Source organism: Hipposideros armiger, unplaced genomic scaffold (genome assembly GCF_001890085.2).
Source record: "Hipposideros armiger isolate ML-2016 unplaced genomic scaffold, ASM189008v1 scaffold_108, whole genome shotgun sequence".
Taxonomy (NCBI): Eukaryota; Metazoa; Chordata; class Mammalia; order Chiroptera; family Hipposideridae; genus Hipposideros; species Hipposideros armiger.
Genome location: NW_017731458.1, coordinates 2017039 through 2031368, shown reverse-complemented (window position 1 = coordinate 2031368; position 14330 = coordinate 2017039). Strand labels below are relative to the sequence as shown.

Below are 14330 nucleotides of genomic sequence, written 5' to 3'. Positions count from 1 at the left end.
TTTCATTTCTGTTGTGGAACTTCTCACAAATTACCTAACCCACTTCTCCTAAGCTTCTCAAGGACTAAAAGGGACTTAATCCTTAAATTGTTTCATGCAAGTATTAGGTTCCAGTTTGGGAGCTTGTTTTGATGTTTAAAAAAATAGGTGATTTTGGGCTGGCCGAGTGGCTCAGTTGGTTAAGAGCTCACTCAAGAGTTTGAGCTCTGAGCAACAGCAGTTCAATTCCCAGTCTGAGCTGAGCAGCCGCTGAGCTGCCAACAGGTGGCAGAATGACTCAGCTTAAAAAAAAAAAAATAGGTGATTTTTTTTTTAATTACACGCTTTATTATTTGTCAGGCCGGATCTATATTCCTAGTTGTCCAAATACACAAACCCTGATACCTGCCTTCAAGGAACTCATGTTCGAGCAGAGGAGATAGACATGTAACTTGAACACCTATAATGGAATCTAATAATGATTTTCCCCATTTACTCAATTCACTAAATTGTGGCCAAAAAAGAAAAAAACAAAAAACCACCTTTTATTTCGGGTTTTGTCTTTATCTGGAACCAGCACGATTTATTCAAGCATAGTGCTTATTAATACGCTGCTGTAGAGAATTTCCAGCTTCCTATGCCCTGCATGTTCGTAAGGGGCTGCATGCCTGACCACAGCACATCTGTGGGGAGTTTAAACTAGCAAATCAGGACCGCAGAAGCTTTTACCTTTATTTCATTCAGGTGGTGGCCCCTGGGTTTCTGTCACCTTATGCATTTATGCTTTTGTGCCCACTGAGGGTCGGAGGGAGAGCCAGTGCTTGGGGAACATAAGAAAGACCCGAGTGCAAAGCCTGAGAGAGGCCTTGATGAGAAGAAGTGCAGCACCAAGGTCTGCTCACTATTTACAACAGAGCACGTTCCAAGGCAGCATGGAGTCCAGCTCTGTGTGAGCACCCTGACTGCTAACCTGAGAGTTTTTCCTGTAGAATATTGAGACCAAACCCTTCATCAGCTTCTAGAGAGGTTTCTAGATTTAATTTTAGAAAGTAAAAAGAAAGAATGCTGCCAAAATTCCCCAAAGTGAGAATAATGCTTAGAAACCTAAATGCCATAAGCAGATACTATGATCATTCTGTTTCATACAACTTGGCTTTTTCAAGAAGCTATATTTTGGTATAAACATAATGCATTTTTAATTTTTTTTTCTTAAAAATGACCCTCTAAGATTTTTATGTCAGCTACTTCTTTGATCCTTAAAGTAAGATGTCTTGGCTGCGAAGTTGAACTTAGGAATCACAGCCATGCCCCTTTACCTGGGCGTGACTTGTAGAACTGGGTCACTAAGTAGGAAGAAGACATACATACAAAAACAAGAGCTGAATTGAGAGGAAAATTGAACCTGAGAGTAGAAGTTACGCCATCAGCCTCTCACATAGCATTGAAGCTTTGGGCTGTGAGCAACGGGGCTGTCAGTGATGGTTTCACATTTTTAATTAAGAGAAACACATGCTCACTAGGAAAAAAGAAATAGAAAATTCAGCAAAATAAAAGGAAAAGTAATCATCCATAATCCCACCACCCTAAGACAATCACTGTTTATTAATATTTTAGTGCCTCTTTTTCCAGTTTCTTTACATAGTTGAAGTCATAGTATATGTAAAATTTTGTGGTTTGCTTTTACCCTAAACATTTAACAGGCAATAAATAAGGCTTTAAAGGTTATTTGCTTAACAAAACAGAAAATGGGATATTCTTAGTATTTCTTCGAAGAAACCTTTACCCCAGTGACTCAATCTATGTGACTATCATTTATATAGCTTTCATTCTCTAAGAGTTCACCGAGCAGGCCCTTGTCCTCAGACTGTGCAGTGTGATGACTACTTTCCCCCCAGAGTGAGCAGCCGTCTAGCAGTGACAAGGCTGCATCAAAGGGGGCCACACAATAGGGCCCAAGGGTGGCAGGTTGCTGGCGGAGAGCCACTGACCCTTCCGATGGCTGTCCCCATGAGCCCTCCTGATGGCCATCTCCTCCTAATCATTTCAAACCTGTATTTTCTAAAAGTCCTACTTTTACCTGAATCGTATTTCCTGTTAAAGAAATGACCCCAGATAAGTAAGTAACTCTTGGACTTGAACTTGTAGGCCACATGCAAACAAGAAGTGGAAGGTAAATACTCTGATAAGTTCCTGATGGAGGAAGTTCAGATGGAGGAAGCTTAAAAAAAAGAAATCTCTTTTTCACTAAAAATATGACACCACACTCTGAAGATCAGGGGTTGCATCCTTTTTGGCCTGGAATTACAGCCACCACATTTTAAAATGAAGCATTCAGTTCAACCAATATTATTGTAAAAGACATCAACTAGATCTTATAAGAAAACAAAAATGAATAATAAATTATCTTTGCCCTCCTAGGTGCTTTTACTCTAGTAGAGGAAATAAGATGTGTACATAAGCTGTGATAGTACAGGAAGATGTAATAGATATAAATACCATATAAAAGCAGGGAGGAAAAAAGGAGGGAGAAAGTAGTTCTGGCAGGAGACAAAAGAATGCACCATGAAGGAAACAGACATGAGAAACATGGGTTGAATTGTATCTTGTGGAAATAGGCAAGGCAGTTAAAAGAGCCTGCACAAACAAGTTCAAGGCACATTCAAGAGATGAGGAGCAGCCTTCTTTCAATTTTGTTATTTCTTTTTTAAACAGCTCTGGAGAAGATGCAAAGAAATAGGCAGGAAAGAATAGAAATCATCCAGAACTCTGTTACCCAGAAAAAAGTTCTATGAACAGTGTAATGCATTTCCTTCATTCATCTTTTTACGCATGTGGCTAGAATAGAATAGAACAGATTGGAGATGCTGGTTTACCATGCTTGGCTTAGGTGTTGCTGACATTTGTAACTGCATTTACACTGCTAGCCCAGTGTACTTTTTCATGAACAAACACTGACAAATGTCCGTGTTCCTCTGGTAAATCCAAGCAGCAAACCTCTACTGAGCCTGTGTAAATCAGGCCGTGTGCCCGTAGATGCCTTATGCTCAGAATTGAATTCAAGGCTGAATCCAGATAAAGGCTGTGTGGCTCCTAGAAGGAGGCAGTCATCCATCACCTGTCGTTTCCTGTTTGTGAACCAGCAAATAGAGGGGTGTGTCTATGTACATTTTCTAGAACATAAATAGTTTTTTACTTGGAATGCTACTTTTTGTCCAAAAATGGAAATGTTTCCATTCTCAAATTTAATGTTTATTTTAAAATTCAAATGGTACAGATAAAAATAAAGTCAAAATTACCTGAAATAACGCCATCCAGAGATAACATATTTTGGCAAATGTTTTCCCAGCGTTTTTTCCCCCTACCCCTAAATTATGGTCATCTTTCTGTATCAGTAAATATCAGTCAGTACTTTACATTTTGATACAAATTGCTAAAATGCTCTCCAGCTGTTTGTTTGCTGTCCCACCAGTAGGTATGCTAAAGGTGGGTATAATCAGTCTTATTATTTTGGTAAATTTTATGGAGGTGTACCAGAAAAGTACACAGATCATAGGTTTACAACCTAATGAACTTTTAAGAAGTAAACACACTTAAAAATCCAGATCAAGAAACAGGACATTACCAGCCACCCAAGAAGCCACCCACGTGTCCCCTTTCAGTCACCACTTCCCCAGGGGTAACCACTATTCTGTTACCTAATTTGTAATCTTGACTAATCTGAGGGGTAAGCAATATCTTGTTTTTACTTCTGGTTACTGTTATGAAGTCACTACTTAAGTTATTTGTCAAGTTCATTGTAAGGCCCAGTTTTTGGAGCTTCCGTCTCTATGAGAGGAGTAAATCGCATCTGGCGAAGGTGCAGAACATGAAATGACTGGCTGGGGTTGTGAAAGTCAAAGCAAAGATTCTATAGTCTGACCTTTGTGATACATTATTTTCTCAGTAAACATCTGCGTTCTTTTGGGACAGGCACTATGATTTAAAACATAAAAAAGCATCTGCCTTTCTTTGAAATGATGCGTTTCAGTGCCTTCTGCAACTGGAGAGTATATATAGCCTGTGTCTAAACCAGTAGGGATACGTGGCTAGAAGCTGACCTCTGCTGGAAGCTTCTGGTATGATTTGGAGGAAGGAATGTTTGTCTTCCCTGGTGTCTGCTAGCCTTTCGTTCAGCTCAAGCCTGCCTGCCTCTGGCTTTTCCTTGCAATTTCTTGGGTTTGGTTTGGTTTTGTTTTTTTTTTCCTTATGGTGTTTTTCTGCTGTGATAGCAAACTTTGCTTAACAAAATGTGAAGTGTTCTGTGTGGCAAGGTCTTTGTAAACATTCTAGCAGTTGAGTATTCAAAATGAAATATGCAAAACCAATTCTCCAGGTTGTATCTCGTATACAAATCCTGAGATCCAACCCTGGAGCTTAACGCCCGAGGAGAGGGAGTAACTGGCTGCCCTGTTTCCCTCCAGGAATCGACAAGGAGAACGTGGAACTGTCCCCCACCACTGGGCACTGTAATAGTGGACGGACTCGCCATGGATCCGCAAGCCAAGTGCAGAAGCAAAGGAGCGCTGGCAGTTTCAAACGTAATAGCATTAAGAAGATCGTGTGAAGCTTTCTTTCTTTCCTTTTTCAAGCAGACTTAACACGGGTTCTTCACTAGTGACCCCTTCTCCACCGTTCTATGATGCTGCACTTCATGGTTTATAAAGAGCCCATCCCGTCCGCCATGTTGCCAGATGATCAACTCTTGGAAGCATTGCCTAAATTTAATGCTGATTTTTCTTTAGCTTTTTTTTTTTTTTTTTCATTTTGGTGTGTCTGGTGTAAGCACGTGTTCAAAACAACTGTTAAAGGAAGTGGGAGGTCAGGACACTTGAACTGAGAACATCCCAGTTGTGAGAGAGGATGGATCCTTGAATACTGCTGCTACTGGCCAGCCATGAAAGCCATTTTGCACAGAGCTCTGCCTTCTGTTTCCCCTTCATCATACAAAGTAAAGTGTTACACACCTTCCAGGATAGAAACTTATGAGAGAAATAATATTATAACCCCAGTATATTTAATCTGACTTTTAGCTGTGGACTTTTTTTTACCTTTCAAAACTGAAGGAACCATTAGAGGTCAAACCTCAGTGACTTCACAGCATAAAGCCACAGGCCAGGTACTTTGGGCGGGTTGGGGGGGTGGAGGGATTTAGTATTTTGTAGTGGGTTCTGAAGAAATACTAACACTTGAGTATTAGCAATAATTACAGGAAAATAAGCATAACCACATATATCTTAACATTAATGAATTAAAGCGATGAGTTCTGAGGCCTTATCCAAACTCAGTCATCCAAACTATTTTTTTCTCTAGCTGATTATCTTTTAATCTTCAAATATGCTAAAAGTTGTTTTTTGGTTTTCTTTTGTTTTTGTAAGCCAAAACTATACTAAGTATAGTAGTTCCATATTTTCCCTCCTCTTCTTTCCTGTATCATTCTGAGCAGGGTAATCAGTGAACAAAGGGTTGACGTTGTTCCTAGAAGGCAACTTTCATAGACGTTTGCGTTAGCTCCATAGCAAAATGAAATGGTACGTGACTTTGAGTAGCTGATGCTTTTATTTTGTTTAATAATTTCCCCCCAGAAACAATGGAGTATGGTGTATATTAACAAAAATGTCTTCGATTAAATGTATTTTAAATGTCTTCTTATCTTCCCCCTCCACTCCAAAAAAAAATCAGCAACCTCTTTAGCGGAACATTTGGGTTGTATATGATAGAATTGCATTTAATCACTGTGAAAAAACTAGTCAGCCTGCATTAGTGTGACAATAGGGGACCGCCAGAGGTGCTGCTATACTGAAGGGTATGGATTACAGCGGTGTTGGGATTTCCGTAGTAACGCAGACCCAATGGCTTTGTGGTGCCTGCAGTGTGCACAATGATTCGACTTCAGAGCGCATACTCATACCTGGATGTTCCCATTTAGGACTAACCCGTATTTATTACAAAAAGATATTACCCCCCCCCCTCCTCCCGGGTTCCCTTTGTATGTTAAGATGTAATGGCTTTGGGAGGGGAAGAGAAACCTAGGGGAGCGGGGAGTGTCCTGTAGTGCTATCTCATAAGTGGATTTCAGTAAATTAAATTCCACAGCTAAATCAATACATAATGGTACATGTAAGTGTTCTGATTTTAATAATATAACGCATTTCACATTTATCCACACAGTAACAATGTAATATGTTAATGTAAATAAAATTGTTTTTGATATTCAGAAATAACAAGAATTTAATTTTTTTAATTTGTTTACAGTACTGGGAAAAGTAAGAACCATTTGCCAAAATAAAACGAAAAAACACCCACAAAAAACCTTAATATTCATAGGTATTTTGACATAGAATTGGACAATATTCAAGACAGGTGCAATTAATTACAATTTTGTTTTCAACTATTGTAGAGGCTGCATTAGAATAGAATGTTTATAGTAACAGAGCAACTAAGACTATAAAGAACTAAGGCTAGGACTGAGTTTAGAAACAGGTCATTACCAACCCAGAGCCAAGGATGCCAAGCTGCCCGTCAGGTCCTCACACAACCCAGTGCTTCTGGGATAGGATTCACAGCTTCTTGACTCCTGGAATGAAAAGGCATATGTGAGCCTTTAATTATTTTGGCTCCACATTTTCCCTCTTTGTTGATTGTTTGGTGCATGTGCTGGTGGGTGTTATGCCATTTTGCTTCTCCCATCAAAATAGACAAACTTCCAAAGGTTTACTGTTAAAACTATTGACCTTTTTCCATAAACAAGTTTTCCAAGGTATGATATTTCTGAAATTGATTCATTATTTCCCTCTAGTGTAATGAAAGGAATGAATTCACGTGAAGTACCTCATGAAATGATCAGCGTTGCACAAATCAAAATTTTGATCTGCAAAAATACTTTTAACCAGTCCATCCTGGGAATTTGAAAAGTTAACCAAGATTTAAAATTTCCCTTGTTTAAAGAATTTCCAACTTTTGAGGAAAACCTAGCTTTCCAAGTAACGAAAGTGAACATGAGTTAAGTCTCTCACCAAGATGTTTCCCCTGAAAAATGAAATACTTTTTTAGGCCTCATCCCTATAATCTGCCCAAGAAATTCTGAAGTTCAGAGCAAATTGCCCATTTTGTGTAATCTGATGTAAGTTCTATAAAGAACACTGTAAGTAATCTGCTTTGCTTTTTGTGGTTGTTTCTCCTGACTTTTTCAAGAGGAAAACATTAACTCATCCCGTTTTTTTGTGCAGAATTTAGCTGTTTTATCACTGCTCCAGTCCCCAGAGTGTGTCCCTTGTTGGCCAACAAGGGACACAGTTCACTAGCTTTGGGGGAAGTGGTGAGTGCTCTGTCCTTTGTCCCCTCAGGCCCCTGCTCACCCATGGATGCCGGTTCTGTGCAGGTCCTGAGCCAGGCGCCAAGGACCCCACAGTGAGTGGGCAGTTTCCGCCCCCATAGAATGATGTCCTAGGGAGCAACGGAATGGAAGCCAGCAGCCCTCCCTGCTTAGTGGGTTTTAGGGTTTTTCAGTTTTGTTTTGGCTTTTTGTTTGTTTTTTGGTTTTGTTTTTACATTCCCCCCTCATCACCACCCCCCGCCCCCAGCAAAATGAGGCATGTCTTATTCAATGTTATGCAATGAACTTATACAAAAATTCACTCTTAGTGTCAGCCACACAATTTTTTTTAAATGCAGTATATTCACCTGTAAATAGTTTGTGTAAAATTTGACAGAAAAGTATATTTACTACACTGTAAATACATGTGATGATATATTGTATTATTTTGCTTTTTTTGTAAAGCAGTTAGTTGCTGTACATGGATAACAAAAATTTGATTATTCTCATGTTAGTGTTGTTAACTTCTTCCTGCGACTACATTACATCATTTAAAGAAAGCGCTGTGTATTGTAAACTTACATTGTATATGATAACTTCCTCTCCTTTCCATCTGGACCTGAACTTTGGCAGTTCCCTTGCCTACAACCTTGTTAATATTGTAAGCCGCTGTGCGCCCGCAGGAGAAATACCGCCCAACAGACAACATCGATCATTGTAGGGAAAAATTGTAGAAATCTATTTCAGATCATTGTTCCTCACCCCATTTTCCTCCCTGTGTATGTACTCCCCCCCCCCTTTTTTTAAGTAAAATGTAAATTCAATCTGCTCTAAGATGTGGGGAGTTATTTAATTTCTTCACATGCATCAGCTCTGTTTTCTCACTTCCCCCCAGTCCTCACTGATCTTTTGAAACATTAAGGCCATTTCCTTTCTTTTAAGGACGTCTTGGGTTCTCCTCCACCCCACCCCGTGGGTTTCTATTTCTAGAACCTCGCCCCACTAATAGTAAAATAAGTAATTTTGGTGAGAAGCTAGCCTTTTAGGATTCCTGGCTGGGTCTGAAAATGAAACTGACAAAGACAGATTAACAGGAGCAAAGCACAAAAATTTACTGTATTTCCCCATGTATAAGACGCTCCCATGTATAAGACGCACCTTAATTTTGGGGCTCGAAATTTGAAAAAAAAGTGTATTACATAAAGTTATTGAACTCAAGTTTTATTCTCATCATAAAATTCATACAACTCCTCATCACTGTCAAAACTCCCAACCATTAGCTTGTCCTCATGTGTGTCTGATGACGAATCACTGTCTTCATATATTGCCTCGTCCTCACTCAGTTCCATCTATGGCATTTGAAATGCCACGCTTCTTAAATGATTGACAACAATCCACAACCACTGTATAAGACGCGCCCAGTTTTTAGACCCAAAATTTTTCGAAAAGGGGTGCTTCTTATTCTTGGGGAAATACGGTAATGCAAGTTTTATGTGACACGGGAGCCTTCATAAGGAAATGAAGACCCAAAGAAACAGTTAAACCTGAATATGTCTATGCTAGGTATAATGAAGAGTGAGCAGTTGTGTAGAAATATGACAGGTCAGAGCACGAGGTAAGTGTAGTAAAGCAGGTGGAGGGACTTAAGAAAGGCCATTTATTCCTTTGTCTTGTCTCTGGAGATAATGATGCTTCTGTCCTCTGGGCCCTATAACAGGAGGGTTATGTCCTGTTTCAGGGGAGAAGGGCAAGGTGACCTTCCTGTTTCTGCCATTTTCTCAGACTCCACCCATTTATAATATTTAATACACCAAGATGCTGTATTTTGGGGCTGTGTGGCCCAAACCCCATCAAATGCATTTTTAGGGCCTGCCAAGGCAAGGGGTGACTCTATGATAGGCTGATTTGACTTCTTTTAAAAATGAGCAGCCGGTCAGAAAGGCCAGGACATCCTGAGATCAAGCAGTCAGAGGGCATGTGTTAGGGCCCCACGAGTTTCTCCAGCTCTCCAGCTCTCCCCCTATAGAATCTTCTGTGACACTACTGGTGTAAACACTAAGAAAACGCTTTCCCTGGTGCAGCTATTGAGAGTTTTCTATCTTGTTTATCCCATTATGTGGGCTGCTCCCCCCAGATGGAGAGAGAACCAAGCCTAGATTCTGTGGGCAGGACAGAGATGACCCTTAGGAGGGTGACAGTGTCTGGCATTAAAGGGCTAAGAACACCATAAAACAGATATCTACAGGTGAGAGGCAGGTGCTGGCCTATTTATGGGAAGACTGAGAAAGCAGAGGTACATCACCTGGAGGGTGGGCTAGTATTCTGTTTGGGCCCATCCCACACCTCCGAGTCAAACTCACTAGGGATGAGGTCCTAGGGGAGAGAGAGAAAAAGAGAGAGAGAGAGAGAATTTAAAACTTCTCAGGTGATTTCCCTGGGGCCCAGGCTTAAAGATCTCTGGAGCAGAGAACTGAAAATCCAAGTACTGTAAATAGCTGTCTTCCCCTGTGGCCTAAAGTATCGTAGTCAAAACTAGGACTGCCTTTGGGGTGATGATCCCTAGACATTTAGCTCCTGAGGGCGTGGGCCACATTATTTATCTTTTATGGGGCCCCTGTGCCCATGTTTTGCCTGTACAGAGTTTTGCTTTCTGGGACACCCTCAGACTAACCTGGTGCTTTTGAACTGCCAGACCAGAAAAGTTCATTCCCACAGGAAATTGGGGAGGAGCAGGACGTGCTGGGAAAATAGTAAAAACCTATAACCAAGTGATAGTAGCATCGCAGAGTTCCCCTTTTTCTAGAAAGTAGCCCAGCACCCCCCACCCCCACCAAGACAAGCCCCTGATGGTGGCAGGCATCTTACAGCATTTACCCTCCCCACTAATTCTCCCTGCATCTCTCTCGGTAAACCATCATCTTAGCCCATTCACTGCAGGTCAGAACAGCCTCTGGCATGGCCGCCTCCAAGTTCTCAAGGGCAGTTAATCACCCCAAGTGATCTGCCAGGCGGCCTAGCTTCATTAGAAACTCAGTCTGAAGTCACTTCCACTTAAGCCTCTTAGCTGCCAATTTAAAAGACACCCCTTGGAATGCTGATTATGTTTCTATACCTATGAGGCCATGCTACAGCTGCATGGTCCCTGTTGGTTTGAATCGTTCCCATTGTATTCTTTTAAAAGTCCTGGCTAATCCTAAGTGGCAATGTCATAACATGAACGTGGAATTGTAATTTTAATCGATTTGCCTTCTTTTAACAAAAGTACCTTCTAAAAATCCATTTATGCTGTGGGTGTATACATTTATACGTACCTTACATACATGTATGTATGCATATTTCAAGTTCCCAAAGCAGCTTCATACATTTTACCTCAATTGGGCCCAAATTACCTTTATCCTTTTTGAATGACAGGCCTACCTCGTTTTATTGCACTTCACTTTATTGCTCTTCACAGGTGTTGCATTTTTTTTACAAACTGAAGGCAAGGCCCTCCACCAGCAAAAAGATTATGACTCATTTTATTGCAATACTTGCTTTGTGATGGTGACCTGGAACCAAACCCACAATATCTCCAAGGTATGCCTTTACCCCCAAAAGGTCATACTGCACATTTTTTTCTAGGTCCTTTACCATATGCTGAGAGTTAAGCTGGTTGTGATAAAGGAAAATTTAAGCCTGCGGGGTTACAGGGTTCAGAACTTCCCCCCCAGAGGATCCACTTCCTCAATATAACATAGGGGAGTCACACTGGAATCAATAGGGCCCTGTAGGGACCTGGGCCACAGGCAGTCAAGGTCTCCCAGCTCCATGGGAACGCTTCCTATCGGACACCCAGTTCTGAACGCTGGCCCGCAAAGGGAGCTGTGTGCGTGACAGCGGGCCTGCAGGGCCTGCCAGATGATTTCTCCCACAGAATGCCCTTTGTTTTGCTGTGTCTATATAACCTTGCTTCTTCTCCTGTGCGCAGATCACTAGTCCTCTGGCCTGCCACCACCGGAGACTCTTCCCCAGTCCGTAAGTCTCAATATACCTATGTCTCACACTCAGCCACCTGGTGTGTTCTTCGGGCTTGCAGTTTCTCAGGCACCAATCTTGGAATAACTCGGACTCGGTCCAAACAATTGGCGATCCTGCCAGGAGCCCAGAAACACCCTTGGCCGTGTGGACATGGGGAAAGAGAACGGGAGTGACATGGGGGAAATCACGGGATGGCCCAGAGCCTCTGTGTGGGGGGCTGTGGTATCCATAGTTGATGGGTGGGGGCCCCCATGGGAGTATAGAGATGCCCCAAAATTGCAGGCCAGGCTGGAGCAATTACTGAGCACCATAGCCAAGGACCTAGGCTTAGAGAAAAGGAAAGCCGACCACATGGTGGCGGCGGCAGTGGCGGTGTCATGGCCGCTGTTAACAGCAGTTAAATGGGCCACCAAAGCGGAGCTGCAGGCCAGAACACAGGTAGCTAAGCTGCGAGAGGAACTGCGTTTAGAAAGGGAGGCTTGGCTGAAGCAAGCCCATGCCAAGGAAGCTATGTCAGAAGCTTCCAAGGAAGATTGTGGGAGGTAGATCAACAGCTGGAAACTCTGGCCTGCCACTTCTCCCACACACAGGGTTGTAAATTACCCCGTGCCCGAGTCCACCAGGGGCTCACACACCCCGACTGGGATCCCAAGGCCTGGAATCCCTTAGCTACCTCTTCGGATGATGAAGAGGAAATATGGGAGGATGTAATAAAAAAGGGATGTACCAGACATGCAATGTGCATGCCCTGTGGTGCAAACTTGTCCAGTTCTGCAGCAGAAATGGAAAACAGATCAAAACCACCTACAGGGAGCTGACACTACGAATTTACTGGCACTCAAGAGGGAGGTATTTACCTCTATGAGGGAGTACACTGCTGCTGAATTGATCAAGCTGTGCAACTACTTCAGACAGAAAGCTAGAGAAAGTCTGCCGGAAGGGCTGCTCCAGTTACGGGATAACAGGGCAGAAGGAGTCATTCTGAATGGAAATGGGATGAGGAAGCTTGCATTGGTAACGAGCCAGCCCTCACTGAGGCAGTGGCTTTATGCAGCCACCAATGAGGAGGAGACAATGTCACTTCTCGCATAGTTAATCGTTGCCTGCAAGGCAGCCTGGCCCAATGAGGGGGATATGCCAGTGTAACCCACTAGGGGGCAGACTATGGAAGAATTGCAGGATGTTCTTCAGGGCCCGGGAATGAGATGTGCTATCTATTCTCAGAACTTTGTGGGTCCGGATCATGAAATGTTTACAGCAGCGATCAAGGATATCATTTTACTGTCGGCCCCTAACCAACAGTATGGGACCTTAGTTTCCACCTTGAGTCCCCTGGTGGGGCAAACAATTGTCTGTGCTGCACAAGCAGTGGCGGGTCTAGAGAAAACTGAAAAAAATCCTCCACCCGGGGGTCAAGAAGGGCGAACAGACAGGAAAAGGGAGGCTTATTCATGTCACCCGTAAACAGATATGGCATGACCTGCTCCAAGCAGGGACCACCCTGGAACAAACTGAAAGACAACCAAATGCGGTTTTGGTAAAATCGTGGCAGAAGCTACCTCAAGAAAATTCTGCAAATTGCCAACCAGAGATGGTCCCCTGCAAGGAAAGGAGGTGGGGGAGGAGGCAGAAGCCATAGCCTCTGCCATAGGATGGAGGCCAAAGCACCAGGCTCCAGGTCAGGGCGTCCACCAGGGACCAGAGGCCTCATGTAGGACAGACCATCCCCTGGTCTTCCATGAAGAAGCGGAAGGTCTTGGCGCTTGTTGATCCCGTAGATGAATGCGCATTGATATTTGGCAATCCCAACTGTTTCCAGGGCCCCATTCTGGCCATAGATGGCTATGGAGGAAGCGCTATTAGGGCTAAAAAGTGCCTTTAGTCCTACAAATTGGCGGACGCCCCACTAAATGATACATAGTACATATCTCACCTATTCCCAAATCTTGGGCACGGACATACTGGCAGGCCTGATACTTAACACAATGGCCGGGGAATTCAGACTGAGCTGTGAGGTGGTGAAAGCAATCACCCAGGGACATGCCAAATGTGAGATGAGGTGGGATGGTGAGATGCCCATCCCACATTGCATAACAAATACCTGGCAATATTGCCTGCCGGGGAAGGGAAAAATAACCCAAACTATACAGTAGTTGTCAAAAGTGGGCATTGTTCGCCCAACCACAGTGCCTAATATTACTTCCCTCCTAGATGACACTGGACAAGGCCTGGGAACTTACCATTCTGCCATAGATCTAGCGAATGCTTTTTTCAGTATAGCTATTGATCCAGCTAGTCAAGACCAAATTGCCTTCACATGGGAAAGGCAACAATAGGCGTTTACCGTCCTCCCCGCAGATTACCTACACAGTCCCACTACCTGTCATGGCCTCGTGGCAATAGATCTGCAGCTCTCACAAAAGCCTGTTTCAGTGCACCTGTTTCACTGCATAGATGACATAATGCTAACCTGTAAGTCTCTTTCAAATCTAGAGCAAACAGCTGGAACACTGACTCTTCACCTGGAGCAAAGAGGATGGGTGGTGAACTGTACCAAAGTGCAAGGGCCTAGGTTTTCTGTCAAATTCCTGGGTGTTATGTGGGCGGGTAAGATAAAAGTCATGCCAGAAGCAGTTATTGACAAAACACAGGCTTTTCCCCTCCCCACATTTGTTCCCAAGTTACAGTCTTTCTTGGGCCTCCTGGGCTATTGGAAACCCAACACACCGAGGCAGTCATCGCAAAAAAAACGGGCAAACAGGAATAGGCATTGGGCAAGATTCAACCTGCTGTGCCCTGTGAATTGGATGTGGCTAGTGCCATGGAGGGTTTTGGCTGGGGCTTGTGGCAACATCAAAATGGATGGTGTGTGCCTCTTGGCTTCTGGTCGCAGTTTCGGAAAGGAGCTGACCAGCAGAACAGCCCCATCGAAAAACAGCTCTGTGAGGTGTACCACAACCTTCATCAGTGCGAACTGCTCACC

General features: G+C 43.1%; 1 protein-coding gene across 1 annotated transcript in view; it reads left to right on the top strand.

Moving 5' to 3' along the window:
- The window catches only part of NF1 (neurofibromin 1), a 246631-nt gene extending 238467 nt beyond the window's left edge, over nucleotides 1-8164 (top strand). The window contains exon 49 of the mRNA XM_019646973.1: nucleotides 4440-8164. Within this exon, the coding sequence (XP_019502518.1) occupies nucleotides 4440-4582 (143 nt within the window). The 3' untranslated portion in view covers nucleotides 4583-8164. The remainder of the gene's footprint in view (nucleotides 1-4439) is intronic.
- The last annotated feature ends 6166 nt before the right edge of the window (nucleotides 8165-14330 follow it).